Below are 15,242 nucleotides of genomic sequence, written 5' to 3'. Positions count from 1 at the left end.
AGCAAAGTTTAGTGCAGTCCTCTCACTGGGTCATTCAGGTGTAGTACTAAAGGAGTTTTGTGAAGCTCCTTCCTTTAACAGCTCTGTATAGGAATAGCCTCATCTATATATTCAGGTACTATATCATCCCATGGTTGATTCGTATCTGTGCGTATGTCAACGTACAAATGCAAAGCCATCAAAGAGAACAATTAAATTGTTCTAAGAGTCCATTAGAGAAATGGACTATGCTCTACGGCAAAAGCTGTAAAACTTGATGTTATAATCACAGGTGTCTCTGGTAACCAGACTGTGCTATCATCTGTAAAAAAACTCTAGTTTAAAAAATGTTGCCACTTCCCTTATCAAAGCAGAGGTCTACGATATAGCTGAAATTATTGTTGCTAATGTATAAATAACTAATTAAACTCCAAGTGTGCCACAGCAACATTCTGTGTGTCTCATTGGTAGAGAAGCAGTGAGATTAAAATCTGTTGTATCTTCTTAATTTTGGGGAGCTGCTCTATATTGTGACAATGTGTGACATCCATCACAGACTTAACTCCAGGGCATTATCATCAGTTTGAACTGTTCTTCCTGCTTTCTTCCTGCAAAAAATAAACCAGCAGTCTAGGGCAAAGGTAGCTGGAATAAAAACTCTCAAGCATAGCCACACCTGGTCCAGAAATTGACTTTTGAGCTATAGGGTTTATTGCCAGAGCTGCATTAATTCCTCATGTGGCCAACAGAGTGGACAGGACCCTGGGCAGATTGAATTCTATTGCTTTTCTAACCCATGGCCCTTCTGTCTGTCTATCTTAGAAAGTTTTTGGGACAAGGGATCTCTTTTGCTACATTAATGTCTACCATATACCTTACCTTTACTTCCAACCTCTGATACAGTCTCTAAATGTCATTACCAGAGGAATAATTAATTGCACACACTGTAGTGTACGTTAAGATAATAAATTCAGTAGACAAGATATTGTATTTCATAAATTCCCAACTTAATTCATAAGCACCATGTGCTCTCTGCACTGACTAAGGTAGGGGACATCTGAAATATTGAGCTGTGAAATTATGAGCTGTGATTGTGTAATTAATGCATACAACCATGAGGTGGATGATGCATAGATAATCTTAATTCTGACATTTCCCACTTTGGAGTGCTTAACATTTTAATATTACTCGCAATTTTTGTGTGTTCCAACATCTTTCAATTAACTTGAAAGGGAAGATATAGACTAACTGATTTTGTTATGATGGAAACAAAGCATAAAGAAAACAATGAAGTAAAAATGTGTAAACATGGAAGAGTTAGATACTTCGCCTGCTGGACTAGGGGGTTGGGTTGTTCGATGGGTCTCCTTTTTTGTTTCTTATTTCTTTCTTCCTTTTAATCTTGCCGGGGGCTGGAAGAGAGCATGCCCAGGAGCCAAGGAGCAGTTTACAAAATTGATCCATTCTGACAGGAATTGGGAAAAAAAGTACAATAATACATGTCCCCAAGAATAAGTCATGATGGATCTCTATTTCTGTCTGTCTGTACAGTAGATTTAAGCATGCAGCTTTCTATCCCAGAAAAAAGAATGACATTGCATGTTTATGGAGTATACATAGTACTTTCTTTTTGAATCCTTGAGTACATAGTACATAATGGACACATATTTATATGAAGCTATTTACAAGTATAGGATAATGGTGGAAATAAGGTTAAATAATTTACCATAAAAATTAGAGAAATTAATATTTTCTGGATTTCTTTAAAGTAATTTTATTCTGCTGTTTAAATAACAGCAAATCTTAAAAAGAACACATTGTTTTTTAGAAGGGTTTTCCTTTTCACAGTATTATTCCCTGCCACTTTCTGCTTTTAGAATAGAAATTAACATAACTTGAAATGACAAATTACTCAAATTACCTCAGTTTCAACTTGCTGTGCAAAGGATGTTATAGGGCGTCACAGATGTTACGTATGAGGTTTTAACAGTCACCTCATCTTACTCTGAATGTAACAGACATAGATGAACTGCCCATGAAGATCACACTCAGAAAGGAGACAGTAAAAGACAGTAACTGAGCATTTTTTATCAGGGAATGTGCCAGATAATTGCTTTCCATAACTAAATGAGTTTTGTATATCCGTTGTTAAACTCATTATATGATTTTTTTTCTTTGCATTTAAGGAAGTATTTCTACAGATTCACAATGTTCTTGTCCAGTGAGGCCTTATCTAGAAGTTAAAAACCATGAAATAGCCCTCTCCTGCCTGTGATTGCTGTAAAATAATAAGATTAGAAAAAGAATCTATTTCTGTTTTTCTAACATTTATTGTGCATCATATCACATTCTAAAGATTTTCATATTAGAAGAGCTGGAAACTGTAGCTGAGTTTTTTATGAAGCTAGGGTTCTGAGAAATATGTAGATGATTGTGATTAGTTTTACCCAGTAAAAGCCAAGACATGGTAACACTCCACAGCTCAATTTATTCCTCAAGTTCAGATACATATTCTTCCTCATGCACTTTATCACTAGCACACAGAAACAAACCTGTCTTTACAATGTAAATATAAAATAAATACTTTTCCCAACATGCATGACTTAAAAAGCTGGGACAGTGGAAAAAATGTTTTTGCACACTGGATCCATTCAGTGATCTATTTCTCTTGCCCTGAATTCAAAATGACAGGTGTCACTCACTGTTACCTTGGTAATTCTTTATAGATGGTGTTAGAAGGTAAGAATCCTTCCTTGTATGGTGTAGATTCTTCAGGCTTTGGAGAATGTCTATTTACTTACTCATTCCTTGATACATATAAATTTTTATTGAACATGTTTTATGCAAGTCTGTTCATTGAACTCTGAGTACCTAGATCCAAAATGTAACTCTACCATCAATTCTAATTTCTAATATAACCCAAGCCAAATTCCTATTTGATTCTAGTTTTGTGCTGAACTCAATAGCTCAGGCCCAGCTGTAGCTTTTATAACTCATAAAAATTTATGATCCTTTAAAATCTGTCCACAAGTATTTCATTTTCTGACTTCCTGTGGGTATGAACTTCCCACATACTCTGAGAAGAGGTATTTTCTTTTATCTATCCCAGTCTAGTCTGCATGCATGGCCTGCATCACTCAGATCAATTCCACAAACTCACATGGCATGCTAAAAAGCTTCCACAAAACCGAGATTAAATGGTTTTTTTCTAGATAGTTTTTGCTTTATGTATTTTGCTCTAATACTCCCTTGTTCTCATCTGTGGCTGATCTCACCGTTCCCGCATCAGGCCCATATATACCATTTGGTCACAGACCAACTGCAGTAGCAGGAGGCTCATCTGAAGGTGGCAGCAAGAACAGTTTTTTCACTGACAGAAATGCCAACAGGATAAAGGTGAAATTTGGAAAGAAACTACTTCTGATTTTAGTAGAGCCTTCTACTACAGCCCTATTTTAAATTATATATATGAATTAAAATTAATGTAAAGGTGATATTTGGCTCCTAAATACTGAGAGGGAGGGTTTATTAGCTCAAGCACAGGACCATGCTAGTGAAATATTTAATGCTTCCAGGACTTTGGTAAGTATTTCTAGACAAACCTTCACTGCCTTTTATAGAGGTACAAGTCTGGGTCAGTGCTACTTCATGGCTGTCTGCGACGGGCATGACTGGATTCCATAGGTATGGTCTAAGACTGTCTTTTCTGTTGTTCTTGTACTGTTTGACACAAAGGAAATCTTGTCCCTGAGTAGGCTTTCTAGGCCCCTTAGTAATACAAATAATGAGTAGTATCACCCTTAGACTCTTTTATAATTCTCATGCCAAAAGAAGTAATGTTAGGTTTTTGTAACCAAATTTTTCAGTTTTTATGCTGTGCAAACCTGAATAGATTAAAATTAAAGCTGTTGGAAGTTTTCTTTCACATTTTTTTTTGTTACTGAAAGCTTTTCATTTTATGAAAATGGAAATAGCACTTCAAGTGAGTTCTTTAATGATTACATTTGTAATAAGAAAAACTTAAATCCAAAATGTGCTGGCTTTTGATTTTCTTCTGTTAAGTTTCCTTTTCCCTTCCCTTCCCTTCTTTCTTACAGTGACTAGGAAAGAGAAAAGGAAAAAAAAAAAAAGAATGAGAAGACAATTTATATTTTTATTGGAAGATTGAGGAAGGGTAGAAAATTTATATTTCCATTTTGAAACCTCGTTAATTTCAGCCAGGAGCAGGTGAGAGTCATCATAGCTCACAGAGCAGAGCTGTGATAGACTCACATTGACCAACTCCCCTTAACAGATGAACTGTCATAGTCTAGGTAAGCCGAAGATTCAAGAGGGCTTCTGGAAAATGCATTGCAGCTATCTAATCTAAACTAATTCAGGAATATAGTTTTGAATTTTGTTCCGCATTTTTTCAACAAAAAGGGGAAATTGACGTGCAGTCCTTGGAGAATTGGTATATTATGTGCTTGCATTGTATTGTCCGTATCCTCTAGATCCTTCTGACAGATCTACATGTTTGGTCAGCATGATGCACCACACGGAGTTAGCTGACAATAAATAGTGAATATTAAATATTGCATCAAGAGGTCTCCTATCCTGACATTGTTATTTGAAGCAGTGGGAGCTCCAGTCATCCATGGTAGCTTGTGTTTAGGGGCCAGGCACCATGAACAGCTGCCACCAAACTGATCCGATTCCTACAGACTGTGCTGCTGAGGGCCCAACACCTCTGATGACTGGTCAAACATGCTCTGCCACTGTTTGCTGCTATGCTCACATAGCACTGAAGTGCCCAGCACACAGCTGTTGGCATCTTAAGCTACCCCATTTGTTGTAAAGAACTAGGTTTCTCCCCTGTTGCTGGATCAGAAGTTTTGGCCTGGGCCAATACCAAGGCCCAGGATGTCAGGAAGTTGGTCGCTCTTCTCTTTCAGTGTGCTGGGCCAGTGTCAAAGCTTTTGTGAGGGATAACGGCTGGTCTGCCGGGCTCCAGCCAAACCATACAGCTCAGGGAGGGGACTGGCTCATGGCATCCAATTTTCCAGGGCTACACTGAAGCCTTTCTTCTGTGAGGCTTTTAGCTGAATTATGAGTGATGGTCCAGCAGAAGACTTAAGGGCAAGGACAAAAAGGAAACAGGAGCAGCTCTCTGAGGCAGCACGGAGGGACGGTGTGTTACCGAGGCAGCCGGGAAGCAGCAGCCAGTGCAGAGCTGGCAGCGGTGCAGCTCAGAGACATGGGGAGGACAAAAAAGGCTCTGGGCAGCCCAGAGGGAGACGGCTGGAGACACCTTTAAGTTGAGAGATTTTAAGGTACCATGTGAGGAGAGTAAGAAAATGTGTAAAGACAGGGGGGAGTAACGAACAGAGCTGGCGCAGAAGCACTGCGCGGCCTGGAGATGGCGCCGAGGCAGCAGGGAGGCCTCCCAGGCGGGAGGCTAGGCGGTCGGAGCAGCCCGGAGGCCCCTGGCGGCCCGGCGGTGGCACGGGGACAGCATGGAGGAAGGGCTTAGAGAAAGCACTGAAGGTTGAAGAGAGACCAAAGGTGGCTCTGAGGTGGTTTGTAGCCCTCGCTCAGCCCCGGGGCAGCTCTCAGGGACCTGCAGTTAGAGCCTCCTGCCCAGCAGACGGACTGGGCGGGCAGAGCTCTTTGAACCCCTCGCTCCCTAGAGACTGCGGAGGGACCTGCCCTGCCTTTGTCTCCATTAAGCACACAACTAATGGTACGTCAGGGATTTAACACGGGGAGAAGGGAGGTGGTTAGTAGTCAAATGCAGCAGCCTGTTAGCTGTTCAGAGCAGCCAGAGGGGATGTGGAGCTGTTGTTACGCTGTTTAAGGCTGGGGTCTTGCCTCACAGCCATTGTTCATTTACTGTTTGTTGGCCTTACCTGCTTGTTCTGTGTTCCCATCTGTATCCTTCAGCTTCAGTCTTTGCAGCAACAAACTTTGCTTTAGTGCTGCCGTGAGGAGCTACAGCAAGGTACTGATACCTCCTGAAGCTCCCAGTGTATGCCTATGTGAACCTCCGTAGTGCATGGCCACGCACCTTTGTGCATTACCTACGTGGTAATGGCCAGGCTCTGAGGAGACTGGAGAGAACAATTAGCTGTGATTGCGTTAGAGGACAATTGGATCTGAAATGATAAGCCCCCTTGGGAGGCAGTCTAAACCCTATTATTGTGAATATCAGGAATTGGCAATTCTAGCTTAACATTTCTATATTGTCAGGATCTTTCCAGTGTAAAGGTGTCTGAGCAGATACAAGCTGAACACCTACAGATTGCCACGAGGCCATTGCCTCTTCACCTGTGGAAAATAATAGTGAAAATGGAGATCTTTTTGATCAGTGATTGCTGATGCTGTGTTGTTAATTGATAAGTTGCATCTGCTGTTCTTGTGTGTTGGGACATGGCACAGAGGAGTGGATGAGATCAGAGGACATTGTGCCTGCCATGTGCACAGACAAGGTGGGAAGCTATGTAAAAATAGCAACAGCTATATCTCTTGACCAGCTTCCACCAGCTTACCATGTTTATCTATTAAGACTGAAGTGCTATAGGGTAGCCTTAAAATTGTCTCTGGAGTCAGCTGGTGATTCTGATGTTACAGGGCTGTCACACACAGAGCTAACAGGCCCCAGAGGGAGGGTATGCTCCAGCCATGTGTTTGTGTTAAACAAATAAGTTTTAACTATACATCTGCTGGACAGTGCATAAGCCCCAACCTGCTCCTTAGTAGCAACAACGTGCTGGTTGACATTCAGAATCCAGTGACGAGAGGGAGTATTCTCAGTGTCTGATGGGGCCCAGCCCGAAGCAGGAGGCAATGTGCTTTGCCTGTTCTTTGCAACCTATATACCCTCTAGCACATCTTGGGCACCTGACTGATTCCTTGCATCCCAAAGCAGCTGAAATGTAAGAGCGCTTGAGCAATTGTTTAAAATCAAATGTTCAAAACTACATAAATCAAGCTGCTAAATTTAGGAAAAATAAAACATCAATTAAAACCAAACATCAATTTGACACATGCTTCAGCCATGCTGTAGGTAGCATCTGTCGTCACTGCTGGGTTCTCATTTCTTCTTGACCCTGATCCTCACCCTATGGAAAGATTAATGTTTTGTTTTATTACCATACCAGCAAAAATGTAAGCCTATGGGAGTGTGATCATTAAAGCTGGCTGGAAAAGCAATTGATTTTTTTGGTTGAAATACAAAGGTGACTTGTTGTACAGTTTTGGGACAGGATCTATAGAGCTTCTCTGGAATTCTGGAAGCATATCTAGGATTGCAGTTTTTGAGACAAAAATGGCTTTGGGTTTTTGGTTGGGTTTTTTTTGTTTGTTTGTTTGTTTTTTTTTTTTTTTTTTTTTTTTACTCCAATTAAACTTGGGAAACAAAGATCGATGTTTGACTTCAGAAAGTGAAAAAAAAAATTGTTTCTTGAGAATTTCTCTCTATAAGCGTGTGGGGACTGGTCTTTCCCCTTCCCTACTTTTTCGTTTAGTTATGGACAAAGTCCTGTATTCAGTGAAAACAAAGTATAAGTGGGACCTTGTGTTTAGATAACTTAAGGGCACACAGCTACGATTACCTTGACACATGGGTGAATAACTTTTCTAGTATGATCACACCATGTACTTGATTGGTGGTTTCTTTCACTTGATTAAGAGAAGTTGTGCAAAATATCATGAGCTTAGGAGACATGAACAAAACAGGGAGAGAATACAGGGGATTTTGAAAGGAGAAAGACAAAATGATGACTGTAAGATGACAGAAGCCAGTGGGGAGTGGTAAAATGAGAGGACTGCCATGGGAAGCTTAAGAGGTTAATGTCATGCAGCTATGGATGGATGGAGTTTGCATGGGCCCAGATCTCGGATCTGATCCAGTTGCCTCCCAGTTCTAAAGGAAAAGGCTATAAATCAGTCCAAGGATTCTGGTGAATCATGCTTTGTGCTCATGGTTTGTGATGTAACCAGCCGTTCTTGATGGAATTACAACTGCCCTGCTCACTCGCACCTGCTATTTGCTCTGTATTAAGTTAACGATAGTAAGTAAACTGTGTATTATATTTCAAGCTGACCTTTTCATGCCAAATGAATTAGTCTTGCCCACAGACTGACCTAATTTAAAACATATGTATCAATTTAAATCCTGTTGCTTCCATACATTAGGCTACTGTTTAGATTTTGGCCTCATCAATATTCTTCACCATTTTAAACAGATGTGTAGTTTGCAGTGGGTTTGGATCAAAAGTGTTCTCTGATAGATGTGTGTGTGTGTGTGTGTGTGTGTGTGTGGAAGGTGGTGGAGGAATAGAAGTGAAGTAGACTGTGATGGCATTGTACAGAACTTCTGCCTATCACCTGAAACCAACAGAAGACACTTTGTTTTTGTACAGGCAAAATCTTCATTAGAATCAAAGGAAGTTTGGAGTCCTTGTTTAGTGAAAATACAACTGAAATCAGGAGAACCATTGTATGATACAATATTGCCCTTACGACAGTGTAAGTCTCATAGAACACAGACAGAAGTTTTCAGTTTTTCCCAGACTTCTAAGGGGTGAAAGAATTTTGTATGTAAAATAAGAGTTTCTCCTCAGAATAAATTTTTTTAAAGTCTGAGCCTAGTATCAGACTCCAAAGAACATATTGAGGCCTCTAAATAAGTAGGCTTATTAAAAAATCCTGGGCTTTTCAGAAGTGCTGAGCTCTGCCAACCCCCACTGCTCTTAGGATACAGCTTCTATGGCTGAACATCTTTTGACTGCATGTTCTTGTAAAGAAATACTAAGAATATGCAGTAGGTCTAAGTGACTCCTTATCTTTGTGCAGAGATAAGGGCTGCTGTTCCTCCTAGGAAACAGTGTCTTATAAGCGGAAGGCTGCACTTCTTATCATTCAAGTATGTGCCATAAAGGGGTAAAAATAGGGATGATGAGGATAAGAAAGATGAAACCAAGGCACCTGCTACCCACAGAAGGAAACTTGGGAATTAAATAAGACTGAGAGTCTCTTCTGTTTTGAATACTGCAAATCTTCGCTTACATGAGTGAAGAATCTCCCTGTAAAAGCCACTGAAATTACTGATATGAGAAAAGGCTTGCAGGATTTAGACTCTTGACTTTACCATGCAGACTAAATTCCATTTACTGAATTTTACAGAAGTTTAAAATGTCTGAGTTGCCTGAGAGAATTAGATTTCAATACCTATCAAACATTTATAGGACATCCTAAATCCCCATTGAAAATCCTTTATTTTGTGACCTAAACAGCGCCAATTAAATGGAAAGGTTGAAATAAGGTATTCAAATTGTATCACTGTTGCCAAATAATGCATGCTTCATTAAGTCTCACAATATTTTAATCCAGTATTCACTTTGCCATGATATATAATGCAGGCTATTTACAATGATTGCCATTCTTTAAATGACAGTTTTCCTTTAAAACAAGCAGCAACAACAACCAGCCCCATACCCTGCTTTAAACTTGGTTTGCAAGGATTTTCACTTGCATCAGTAATGTACAGATTTACACAGAGCAGAAAAAGGGGGCATTTTTATTCTAAAGAGATCCTGCCTTGTATACTACCTGCAGCCACATTCTGCCACTTTCATCCCCTCGTAGTTATATATCAAAGTGGGCACACCAGCATCATCCTTATAGAGAATGGAGATTGAATCCAATTTGGTTGGAACACAACAAGCCTTGGAAGCTTTCTTTGGGTTTTGGAGATGCACCAGAGTTTGGACAATAGCATGTTTTGTTGGGGTAACATTATCTGTCAGAGGGAAGAAGCAACCTCCTTTACACTCAAAAGCCTCGTAGTCTTTTGGTGCAATGATCCAGGAATCCCAGCCAATCTCTTCAAAGTTCACATGGAGGGAAGTTCTCCGGCAGTGGTTGGCCCCGATGCTTCTCTTGCTTCTGAAGGAATGCTGGTGAGGCCCAGTGATGGCCTTTTCGTCTCCCTGTTCCTCCTCTTCAGATGAAGTGTTGTTCTTTCCTAATTTCCTTAGCACACTTTCTTGTTCATGAACAATCATCTCCCGGAGCTCCACTTTAGTCTCTTTTGTCCCATTGCTGCGGTCATTGGAGAACACTATTAACAGGGGCAGATTTTTAGTATCAGGGGTAACACTGATATCCATCTTCCCACAAGTGAAACCACCCAGAGCCTTACTCTCTATAACAACCTCTAGCTTGTTTTTAGTCTTCAGTTTGTCTGCCCTGACCCATCTTTTCACAGCGCTGGAGACTTCAAACATCTCCCAGCCACACTCCTGGATACTGTGGGAAACAAGGAAAGATTTGGTACTTTCTGGGTTTTCCCAGTGGTCACCATCTAGAACATCATAAATGACCATGTTGCCTTCCAGCCTAGGCAGAGACCCAACTTCCCTGTGACAGGAGATATAAATTCTCAGTTCAGCTCTGGTGATTTCCTCATATCGTGGAATAGAGATGTTGAAGAGCAAGATGTGTTTCTGAAATGGATTTTCTTCTGGTGAAGCTAAAGAAACAACATCTGCAATAGGAAATTAAAACATGTGGTTACAGTGCTTATGACTGGGCAAGTAACTTGCTTTTAAAAGACTCAGGATGTATTTTGGGGGTAAAACAAGAGCATGGCTACCCAGCATTAAAAAAAAAAAAAAAATACACTGTCTCCTGGCCAAGTTTCAAGGGCAGGGAGTGAAAAGCGGAAATAGAGGTTCCTGCTGTTGGTAGTATTTTCACCAAGATTGCATGGTCACATGAGTGTAGGTAGGGGAGCATAAAGAGTCAGCCTAGAACAAGCCGTGGATGATACTGGTCAGTATTAAGTATATAAATAAGGCATCTGGTGAGTGTTCAGGTTTAGCAATTTCCGAAAGAGATTTTTACACAAAAAATTCGTAAAAAACCCCAATGAATTTCCTATTCTTATCATCATGCAATAGGATTAACTGCCCTCCTAATACAGAGAAGTATACTATATATTTAAGTGTCTCCAAGAACTAGCTGTGCTAGTTGGCTTTTGTTATTGTCTTCAGGTAACTTTAAAAGCAGCTTGGATTACTGGGAGTTTGAGGAAATAGAAAAGTTTTTGAAAACCCTGAATTGAAGCTTCGGGGTCTGTCTAAATTGGGACTTGGTGATAAACAGCCTTTCATGCCCAGATCCCAGTCCATTCCAGGCTGGACTCACTGAGCTTGTGTGGGTTTTGATTGTTTGTTTGTTTGTTTTTTTCTGCAAAGGTATGTGCAGTACCAGCAACTCTGCCTCGGGAGGGACAGATATTTGTCTGGAAGATCAGGTTGGTAGTAATTAAAAGTCATCACTGACTGATGTCTATTTGATGGTCAATGTAAGATAATTACCCAGTCACGACTGGATTTTAGGGCAATTTTAACTGGCTAATGTTGATACTTCTTCACAGTGTTTACCTGCAAAAGCAGTCAGAGAGGAGAGTGAGATACGGATCTATAATCCAGTTGACGCTGTTAAGATTTCTTTCCATTTCAGGATTAGGGGCACTAATTTGGGAATGTGGAGTTCTCTGTAGTGCTATTACCTGTGTATATCTATTTTTCCTACAAACAGAAGCTTCAGTTCTCCTTGTCTCATTTTTGTCACAAGGATTGCATTTACTTCTAACTTGTTTACTCCTTTTGAAGGAGCTTTTAGAAGTCTATATAACGTTACACAGGCAGGGATCTTGATTTCTTTTAGTTGAGACAAGCTCCATTTCCATGTAAATCTTTCCATCTAAACCAGAATTTTAGGGGAGCACTGCTGTTCCTTGCTTGGATACAGAGACACATTTCTCAGTTGTCAGCTGTGGTTTTTAAGTATGAGGAGAGCCCACCTGAAAGAAGAGCCATCTAGCATGGATGTCTCAATGGTCGGAAGTTTGCGGTTTGCATTCTAATATGAAAACTCAGTCCCAAATCTCTGGCTTTGAGAAACATGATTCATGTACACGATTATTCAGTACATTACCGCAGTTGATGCGTTTGAGAGGAGAATGTTGTACAGTAAAAATATCATAGAAGAAAACTAAAGGTGACTGTATTATTTTAAAGATTGAAAGAAACTACAGAGCAAGACTACAATCCAAAATTATGTTTCCAAAGAATCTGTGGAAGTTAGGCACTCAGTTCCCTCTGAATTTCAAAAGAATCTGAGTACCTACTGTCCATGTACTTCTTTAAAAATTCTAGTCCACATATTTAGGACTTTTCCTACCTTCGGTACTGAAGCTCCTTACAATATTGGATGCGGGAATGGAGGACTTGTCTGCAGCATATCTGTTGTATAAATCAATCATGAACTGTGGCGGTTCTTCTTTGGTCTTCACTTGAGAGGGGACTCTTGATAAATTCAAACTCTGTAGTAAATCTGTCTTCATATCCTCCAGGAAAGATTTAAAGTCAAAATGAGTCTCATCTTCCACTTCCTCAGGATCATGAAAGTGTGCATCAGACTTGCCCATAGTGGATAACTTGTCCCAGTCTTCCAAAGGCTTGCCTCTTGTCAAACAAGCAATGATGTTGAAAACAGACAGTACAGCTAATACTCCAAAATAATGCATTTCTTCTATATTTACTTTCTGATGGAGAGACAAGAGACAAGGGTATTTTAGCTGATTAAAAATCTTGTTTCATTACAGACAGAGGAAAGGAGACGGAAGGCAAACAACTGGAATGCCCTTTGCAAATCACTTGCTTGTGTTCTTTTTTGCAGTCTGTTTCAAACCCCAGCCTCTTGTCAGTTGTCAAGCAGATTGGTTGTACACTTGCCCTTATCAGAGTCATTGATGCCATGCTTCAGCTTCTGTTATCTAGCAAAGCTCTTAGTTAATGAAGATTCTATAAACATCTGACAAACACATGTGGCTGGTGGGAAGGACATTGTATATTGTAAAGAATCCACATTTCACTTCAGGGTCATCATTGCTTAATTACGCTTTTCTATCATTTCCTTGCCAACAGAGAGAGAAGCTTTCTTAGGGATGTAGAAGATTACACTGTTTTCATCAAGACTAGAAAATAGAGATCTAGAACGAAGTTACTCTATTAGCTATTAGTAAATAACATCTCACAAATCTTTATTACAGTCCCTTCACATGCCATCAGAAAATCCCCAATCATTTGGTGGAGACCTGCGATTCTGTAAGACATGATCTCATGACAATACAAACAACCTTAAAACTTCTTTCCGTTTATCAGTCAAGAGCTATTGTTTGTACACACTGAAATATCTGTTTTGTGTCAAGTTTGCTTCATGTTGTTTGCAGGCTTGTCCTTTTTCAGTTTGATTCCTTTGGTGTATGGGAATTTAGTCTTGTTTTTATAGTATCTTATGTAATATAGTTCTTAGATTCTTTTTGGTCAATCCAGTCCAAGAACAACCAGTCATTATTTCAGTGACCTCCAAATGAAGACAGAACTAGTCCTTCTAAAGCCACATGGAAATTAAAAGGTCTCTGTGAAGAGAGAGCAACCTAGTGTAGTGGAAGGTATCCCTGCCCATGGCAGGGGGTTGAAACTCGATCTATAGGTCCCTTCCAACCCAAACCATTCTATGATTCTATGTTTCTAAGATACAGAACATTATCTATGAAGATACAGAACATTATTTATGAAGATACAGTTATCCATGAGAAGAATGGGCTAAGGAAAAAATACAAGACTGATTACAGAGTTTCTCATGATACAGAAGAAAAAAAACCTAGTTTATTTATACACAAAAGTATCACTCAATATTTATCTCAATGAATGCATTATGATTTAATCTAATAACACATAAATGTTTTAGTTGTACTATTAATCTATTGTTTTTTCTAAGCACAACTCAGTCAATACTGTACATGTGTCATAAATCTCATACTACTCTTCAAACTTTTACAATAAAAAAATCTCATTACAAGGATGAGGACAATATTTTGTCCTTTCTGGCCATTCATCTCCAGTTTTCTCGCAGTAGACACACAGTGTTAAAAGTGATCCCAGACTTCTCAAATACTCACTTATGTGTCTGTTCAAGTGATAACTGGGATCCAAGATCCTGGTTAACTATGTTCATGTGTTGTGAAGTTAGAAATGATTGTTTGGCATTGATCCTGGTCTCCTGCGTAGCAAGACTGTTACATTTTACTCAAAGCCTTTGTGTTTCCTACCGGCATGCAGATTACTTGTGTTTGTCTAGAACATAACTTTCGAAGGTCCTCCAGAATCTATCTGAAGATGTCAAAGAATCAAAGATTTCTTCAATTTTTGTAGCACCGACTCTAAAATATTATCACTTAGACTTAAAAACCCATGCTTATTTTATTATTTCATTGTTCCTGGCTTCAGCCGCTAGATAGGAGTTCTTGTAACTGTTTGGCTGGCTTTAGGAGCCCTGTAGAGCTGGCATTTTCTCTCTGTCAAAGTACTTGCACAGTGTAATCAAGTTACTTCTCAGTTTGCTTTCTGATAACATAAACAGATTGTGCTTTTTAGTCACATGTTCTAAGACATTTTCTCTAACTGTCTTTGTTTCTTTTTAGTGTCTCTTTAAGAATTTGAATGTCTTTTTTGAAAGAGTGAACACTGGGGCTATGCATAGTTTTCTGATAGCAGTCCACCAGTGGCTCATTGTGGTGGGTTTGCCCTGTTTACCCTTGACTGGGAGCAAACTCTACACAACCGCTCGCTCACCCTCCCCCCTCCCAGGGATGGGGGAGAAAATTAAAGGGGTAAAGGGAAAAAAGACTTGTGGGTTGACATAGGAACAATTTAATAATAAAACTACAATAATATTGAAAATAATACTATATACAAATATACAAATGAGTGATACGCAGTGATACTGCCCCCCCACCCGATGACCAAGGCTCAGCCTGTTCCCCGCTAACGATCCCAAAGCAGGGAGAGTCCTGAAACCACACTCACGGAATGGAGACAACAGTCCGAGCGTCCCAGACCGAGAGCTGACCGGGGTGGGTGGGAGAAGGCGTTGGGAGAGTGACCACCTGGAGCGAGATGACCCGGAGACAAAGAGATCCGGAACCAAAAGGGACGATCTTCCGGAGGGTCCTCACCTGTATACTGGGCATGATGTATATGTTACGGAACAGATTACTGGTCACTCTGGGTTTCAGTCCCGAACCCAAGATCAAATCCTGGGCTAGCAACCGGGCCTGTGCTCCCTCCCAGCCTCCCCAGTCTGCCATTCTTGGCAGCAGCACAAACATCTCTTCTTATCAGCTTTTCTTCTGAGCACAAACCCAAAAC

General features: G+C 40.2%; 1 protein-coding gene across 1 annotated transcript; it reads right to left on the bottom strand.

Annotated features, from left to right (window-relative positions):
- Nucleotides 1-9,330: 9,330 nt before the first annotated feature.
- GDF2 (growth differentiation factor 2) lies at nucleotides 9,331-12,794 on the bottom strand. The gene is made up of 2 exons (XM_010083867.1): nucleotides 12,211-12,794; nucleotides 9,331-10,507 (listed from the first exon to the last, which is right to left on the bottom strand). Exons 1-2 carry the CDS (start codon nucleotides 12,554-12,556, stop codon nucleotides 9,567-9,569), a joined length of 1,287 nt encoding a protein of 428 aa, XP_010082169.1. The 5' UTR covers nucleotides 12,557-12,794; the 3' UTR covers nucleotides 9,331-9,566.
- Nucleotides 12,795-15,242: the final 2,448 nt, after the last annotated feature.

Source organism: Pterocles gutturalis, unplaced genomic scaffold, assembly GCF_000699245.1.
Source record: "Pterocles gutturalis isolate BGI_N339 unplaced genomic scaffold, ASM69924v1 scaffold13375, whole genome shotgun sequence".
Classification (NCBI taxonomy): Eukaryota; Metazoa; Chordata; class Aves; order Pterocliformes; family Pteroclidae; genus Pterocles; species Pterocles gutturalis.
Note: the sequence above shows the minus strand (reverse complement) of the source record. Positions and strands in the feature narration are given on the sequence as shown.